This window comes from Triticum urartu, chromosome 2A, assembly GCF_056163025.1.
Source record: "Triticum urartu cultivar PI428250 chromosome 2A, HENAU_Tu73, whole genome shotgun sequence".
Lineage (NCBI taxonomy): Eukaryota > Viridiplantae > Streptophyta > Magnoliopsida > Poales > Poaceae > Triticum > Triticum urartu.
Window position 1 is genome coordinate 740713016 of NC_141874.1, and position 7071 is coordinate 740720086.

Below are 7071 nucleotides of genomic sequence, written 5' to 3' on the forward strand. Positions count from 1 at the left end.
CGGAGATGGACCGGTCGATGCCGCGAGCCTGTATAAATGCGGCCGGCCCAAAGCAAGCCGATCTCGAGAGAGAGGGACAGAAGCCACAGCTGCAATAATTCGCGTGGCAGAGCGGGAGCGGGTGGGGGTTGCAAGAGAGTGAGTGGCAGGGCGACACCGGCCAATGCAGCAGCAGGCCCGTCAGGCAGAGCGCATCAGGAGCGCAGAGCATGCAAATCATAAGCCCCACCCCCCACACTGCTGCCGGTCAAAGCGCTGCACGGTCAAAACACCACCGTTCTCCAATCAGCTAGGCCACCACATGTGAGCGACACGGTCCGTGGACAGGCGGGCACGCGTCGGATCCGACTACGGTACCGCCTCCGCCATTAACCGCCGTGGTGGCATCGATAATTGACGGGGGCAAAGCATGTCCGATCCATCACATCATCATCACTAGTTCTTTTTTCCAGTCACGTCCGGGTTAGTTTTGGCTCCGAGAAAGGCAGCATCAGATGCAACGCACGCATTTCCGCCTTTTTCTACACTCCGTTCCAGCATATGAAGATCCATCAGTAAAAACCACTAGCACTCAGTACCAGCACCGGTCGCTATGAATAATATGTGCATCAAGTCGAACCAAGTCCTACTACAGGGTGGGAGGGGGTCTATAAACAAAACATGACCGACACGACACGACGACAAAGAAACATTTTTCACACTTGAGCTCCAAGCCTACCAACCAAGTCTACGACCACCGGGAGTGAAAAAAAGGCGATGAGTTAAATTAAAATCCTCGCGAAAAGGAACTAAACATAGGAAGCCCACCAAGGAATATCACGATTTGCAAGGTGATGGGGTCTTCTTAACATGGGCCTAGTCCCACAAGAGGTTGATCATCGAGTTGGCCACCCCGGCCTCCTTGAAGGTCTGCTCGCTCGAGTACTGCAGCTTGTTCATGGCCGCGCCCGGGATGGGCTGCCCGAAGTGGAAGGCCCGCTTCTCCCCGTCCTCCACCCGAGAGGAGCAGAACGACCACAGCAGCTGCACACACAGGGAGGGGAAATCATTCATCATCAGACTAGGAACGAAAACAGACTTTGACATTAAGATTTGAGGAAAATTGTTTCAGATGCGTTACCTTGATAGGATCTGTGTGGAGGAAATTCCTCTGAATCCTCTGACCGTCGGGCAGCCGGACCGCGACCCTGCAGAGAAGGTCCCTGCTCACTTTCGGCTCTTCGGGGAGTGGGGGATACTCGATCTTCACGCTCAAGCTGGGCTCCGTCTCTTCCACGGGATTAGACTTCTCATCAGCGCCATCTGATCCCCCGGCTCCTTTGTTCTCCTCCAAGGAAGCCGCCACCGCCCGTGCTAGTTCTTCATCTTCACTCTCTACAGCTGTTTTACCTGAAAAGAGAAACGTCGTGAGGTAACCGCAAAATGGCAAGGTAACATGAGTACTGCAGGCATCCAGATGCTTACAGAAAGGATAAAAAAATAAAAAGGAAAGAGGCACACTAGCTGTGCCTGACATAAATAACAACTCGTTTGTTTCAAAAAAGAATCAAGATCCACTCAATATGATTACAAGAATTTGTTTCCTGTGATATAAGTATGTACATCAACAATCATAACAACTGCAGAGATTCGTCCATTTGATTGTGTTATGGCCCTATGTGTTGATGCTACCTAATATTTGTTACACATCTCGCTCTTAGAAACTAATCTGGGTCAGTGCTGACCAGAAACAACAATCGATATATCCAAACAGCAGTCACAAACAAAGCACACCCTACTTGACATCAATCTTCCAATTCCAAACAAGAGAGGTATCATTGTTGACATCTAAAAAACTTTTCTTAGAATAATACCTGACAACCCAAGACTCAAAAACATATTACTGCACCATCAATCTAGCAGTGTCTTTTAATTTAGGAAATTAAATTAAAAGAATCCCCCATGGGAGGCTGGATGATACAAAGGTGAGGAAACAAAGACCAGCTCATTTGGTGAAAGCATCAACGGTACAACAAAAAAAACACCACACCAAGAGCTAGAGGGCACCTCGCATGTCCAGTGTGCTAGCTTTTAAGAATTGGACATCTCTCCAAAAGATTTGAAAGTATGGTATTTTGGAAGCCATGTATCTAACAGATGGGTTATGCCATGCAAATACTATCCAACTTTGTTTTTTTTTTTTTCTATTTCCACCGAAAGTTAGCACTTCAAATATAGAAACCAATAATGTGGATCCAGAAAATGTGAAGAGTGAACACAGCGGAAGCAGGATGTTACAAAAAATATGACTTTCTGGATAATATAGTCAACACTGCCAGTACAGAACTAACTAAATCCACATAAATAATACCTTGCCTATCCATAGAGGTTTCCTGGTCAACTTTTCTTGGGCGTTTTTGAGGTTGAGCAGCATGGTGCTCCTTTGGACCTTTCTCCAGGTAAGGCATCAAATCCTGTGTACAGTGAACATGCAGAAAATAGTAAGGAATGCTCATGTCCTAACAGTATATCTACCTAGTATTTGAGCATCCGCATTGTCGAGGCTACTGCCAGTCTACCACTGCAGAGCAACGTGAGATGAAAGACAGGGCTGCGAAAATACCTCCAGCAAACTGTCCGGGTAAACCATTCCACTCCAACCACGCATTTTTTGTCCAGTGATGGGGTCAATTAGGAGAATGGCAGGAACAGAGACCAAATGGTAGTAGGTGCACACCTTCCTCCCCTCACCGGTATCTTGATAAACCTATGTTTAACAAGTATCGACAAAAAACTGAGAAGTGCACATACATGGTTCCATCTAGGGGGAAGAGTGAACCATATAACTAGAACTCTTTGTTGCCAGTATATTTTCTCCATAGTCCATATGTGTACATAGAGGTCAATTTAGAATACATGCAGTCAAACGTTCTAGTACTTTGATCACCAATACACAGAGAACACAACGAGTACTTCACATTTTCTACAAGAGTTGCATGAATCTTGAAGCACTTGACTGGTTAAGTTGGTGGACTTCAACATTGGTTTATTAGCAGTTGTGCAACCATAGAAGAGCGAAGCGCAGAAGCACCCCAGTACAAATAATATTTATATGTACCAAACAGGAATGGTGTGAGATTTATCATCAAAGCACTGCCATCATGTCATGTCTTAACAATTTTCTTGCATATAACTACCAAGAAACAACAGATGAAAATGTCTAAAACAACAGATAAAAGGCTTCGTAAGAAGAAGACTGTGTTGACATCCCCAATAACATTTATCAAGGTACCGATGCCGGTGTGATTATAACACAAGGTAGATAAAATACAAATTTAGAGGTTCAGATCCAAGAAGATAAGGAAGGCGAACACAAGGAGGACCAACCTGCCAGAAAATGAAGTTTGACCTGATTGTTTGAGCCACTGCTTCATTTGCCCAAGTGTCTCGATTAAGCTTCAACAGAGAAAAGATTGACAGTCAAAACATTAACAAGGCATAAAATGAAGGATCAGGATAAATTGGCATGAAATATTGAAAATAAGACAGATGATTACCATGTGAGAGCTGAACTCTTCTGTTGACTGCAAATTGATCAAGAGCCACTTGTCTAGAGAAGAGGCCTCTAACTTTGCCTACATCGACGGGATTCATTTAGGGTAAATTAAAGAAATGAGCAATAGATAACTTTGAAGAACTAGCAAATTAATACAATTAAATCTACGATTGTCAACTGAAAACTAGTTCAGGTGTCCATAAACAATGAATGAGACAACACTATCTCAAACAACAATATGCTTTCAGCGGGTTTTATTTTTTCTTTGGTAATTAACCAAATTACTAGGTCAAACTAATTGTATAACAGTAAGGGTTCAACCAGGCAACAGAGGTAGTATTTGTGCATGCGATGCAGTTTTGCCGGCATAGTCAGAACATGACTGTGGCTGAGACAGGTAACATTGTCGAACAGAGAATATAACATAATTATAGGACATGCAGCTGACCTTGTCAAATGGTCCATTGAACATCAAATCGAAAGGTGGGCGATATAAAGAAGCCAGGTTATCACGAGAACTGGAAGTGGCATTCTGTTCAGAATCCCAAGCAGATTGTCTTGCCTCCTCTTCAAAGTTACGAAATGCAACCGTCGCATTAGGCCGAGTCCTGAAAAGAAGTGACCAGAACGTTACAAAATAATATTGTTTTTGCAATGCAGTATTTAAGGCATCAGAGGTCAAAGACCCTAATATTTCACAAGTTTCTGGAAAACCCACATACATTCGATACTTAAATCAACATCCAACAGGTACTTTCTTAAAGCATGTCAGTATGATAGAACTTGCATCACGTCATGAAGCACTCGCAAGCAGCGTTTTTCAATTAATTGCAGGGCTAATTAAAGCAAACTATATGGAGAAAGAAAACCCCGTACCAATACTTTCATAAGCAGGTAACAAGCATAACTGCAGCTACAACATAAATGGAAATTCTGACAACAGTAAAGGTGCCCGCATTTAGAATAAATACTTGGACAAAGCTTCAAGAATCGTTGCATGTATCTCTATTTGATTTGCAATAGCATTAAAACTAGAGGGCAGTTGGTCAGTATTTGAATATCCAATTCTCCATTCGTATAATGCAGAATGGGGGCAGATAACAATGAGGGCAGTTGGTCAGTATTGGTTGCCAGGCGTGCTAGCTGCAACGACCCCCCTTTTGCTGACGCTTTTTTGAACTTTCCATCTGTTTTTCGTTACGAACTGATTCCGTCATGCAAATTAATGGAACCCGGCTCCCATTTGGGAGACGTATGAAAAAAAAACAGACAATTCATCGGTCACAAACTACTGGAAAGAGATATTTGTGTACAATAGGCATAAAGAAGGGGAAGTGTGAGATCTAGCTGCACACTGTTGGTTCTAAATATTAGGACAGCTAAAAGAGCAATATTTGTATGGATTCCTTTGTGAGACAAAAATATCAGTCATGAACTGCACATGGCAAGGTTTTAATGTCTATGAACAAAATTAGTATGGGTGTGTGGCATTCATTGACGCCAACTGAAGACACCCTGCCTTAAAAATCAAACTTTTAGGGGGAAAGAAAGATTAAACCAAAGACAATGGAAGCTTCAACTCCCTCAAGCATGTTAAAAATCGTATCTTGGAATTGGAATCCAAGTACAAGTCCCACTATGAAGCATGCCCTGTCTGATCTAAGCACTTCAGCAAGTAATCAACCTTTAACTTCTAGAAAGGATTAAGGAGAGTGCTCTACCGAGTCATGGTCGGGACAATTTTGTACCACGAATACGGTCATGGTCGAGACAATTTTGTACCACGAACAAGGTTATGGTCGAGACAATTTTGTACCACGAATACACCACATTTTCATGAACAATAGAGGAGCACATAGCAATTGCGATATTAAATCTGAAATTTGGCGGTGGCTACACATGAATAACAGGATAACATGCTACCACACGAACTCGCTAGCTAACGAAACGCCATTACTTACACAATCATTGGTGTGTCGCCGTAGAGAGTCTCGCGCCTCACAGGCAGTGGCGCACGGACATCATCTTCGTCCCCCAGACCCTGCAGCATCCCATCCTCAAGCGCGGCTGCAGGCGGCGGATGAAATCTACAACATCACAGCACACGGTAAGCGCACTCGTACCAACCAAAAAGGAGCCTTTTCACGGCACGGCCAGAGCCGGAGCCGCCAAACCGTAGGAATGCCGCTCCGGCCGGCCTACCTGAACCCCTCCTCCACCTCAGCCGCGGCGGCGGCCGCCGCCAGCGCGGCCTCGGCGGCCGACTGGGCCGGCGGATGCGCCCCGGCGAGCGCGGCCTCCCCGTCGATGTAGAAGAGCTGCAGCGCCTCCTCGAGATGCCAGCTCGTCATCTGCGAAAGACATTTTCACCGGCGGCGCCGGCGGATCGCGTGAGTCGGACGGGCTGGGCCGGGGGATCGAACCGATCGGGAGCAGGGGAGGGGACGGACCTGGAGGAACTGGGTGGCGGTGTGGGGCGTCTGGCCGGCGGCGATCTCGAGGAAGGAGGAGACGAGGGCGTCCTTCTCGGCGGGCGTCGGGGGGGCGCCGGCCATGGCGGGCGGCGAGGTGGCGGGCCCGCGCTGTCGCCCTGTGCTGTTTGTGTTTGGTCGGTAGGGTTGGCAGAGTGGGGTGGGGTGGGGTGGGGTAGGGTATGGTGGGGGTGGGGGAGGAGTGGGAACGAAGCCAGGGGGAGTGGAAACGTGCGGCGTAATGAGGAAGAGGGAGACGGATGAGGAGGAGCAGGTGGGGTTTGTGAGGGCCGCTGGCCGTCGGACTGGGCCGGCTTGGAGAAACGGCCAGGACGATACTTGCAGCCCATTTTAGGGTGCCAGCTTCAAACTTACCAAAAAGGCTGCGATGGTCTTCAGCGACGTAATCGACCCGGCGACCCTGGGGAGGCAGTGAGAGCAATTAGTTGATGAACATTCCTTCGAAGCCTCATCAAAAGCTACCCGAAGCGCAAGCTGCTACCACAATTCGATGACGATGCCCTTGAGCCAATACCGTTAAAGTATAAACCCGCTGACGAATCTGACCGACCACCACGTGGACGGGATAGACCGGCCACTTACGCTGAACACCAGCCCGCGTCACCCCGCCGTCGAGGCAGGGAGGCAGCGGCCCCGGGCTATACCTATGACCTACACAAGGACTGGATAATAGAGTCGGTCAGACAAGATCAATCTATGGGTCAAGGGGGCGTGCTCCAACGCGAGAGGACGGCCATCAGGCCTGGCGCGACAGGCACAACCCCACCCGGGCCAAAAACCGCATTCGGACTTCATCCGATACAGAGGCGCCGCACACCCTTTATACTTCACCGATGAGGTGATGGAGCACCAGTTCCCTGATGGGTTTAAACCAGTGAACATTGAATCATACGATGGTACTACAGATCTCCCAGTATGGATCGAAGATTTTCTTCTCCATATCCATATGGCCTGCGGTGATGATCTCCATGCCATCAAATACCTCCCGTTAAAATTAAAGGGACCAGCACGACACTGGTTAAACAGCCTCCTAGAAAACTCTAT

The 7071-nt window shown here is 47.1% G+C and overlaps 1 protein-coding gene across 1 annotated transcript; it reads right to left on the reverse strand.

Annotated features, from left to right (window-relative positions):
* Positions 1 to 555: 555 nt before the first annotated feature.
* On the reverse strand, positions 556 to 6193 carry LOC125540254 (UBX domain-containing protein). The gene is made up of 10 exons (XM_048703837.2): positions 5986 to 6193; positions 5738 to 5886; positions 5497 to 5622; positions 3984 to 4143; positions 3537 to 3614; positions 3367 to 3435; positions 2603 to 2746; positions 2351 to 2453; positions 1121 to 1389; positions 556 to 1023 (listed from the first exon to the last, which is right to left on the reverse strand). The coding sequence occupies exons 1-10, from the start codon at positions 6088 to 6090 to the stop codon at positions 856 to 858; spliced, it is 1371 nt and encodes a 456-aa protein (XP_048559794.2). The 5' UTR covers positions 6091 to 6193; the 3' UTR covers positions 556 to 855.
* Between the last annotated feature and the right edge of the window lie 878 nt (positions 6194 to 7071).

Excerpts from the sequence above, each read along its gene's own strand:
- LOC125540254 (XM_048703837.2), bottom strand. The coding sequence starts at position 6,090 with ATGGCCGGCGCCCCCCCGACGCCCGCCGAGAAGGACGCCCTCGTCTCC. Across the intron at positions 5,623-5,737 it reads GAGGTGGAGGAGGGGTTCAG|ATTTCATCCGCCGCCTGCAG; the intron begins GTAGGCCGGCCG and ends GTGATGTTGTAG. Across the intron at positions 4,144-5,496 it reads GGCGACACACCAATGATTGT|GACTCGGCCTAATGCGACGG; the intron begins GTAAGTAATGGC and ends ACTTCTTTTCAG.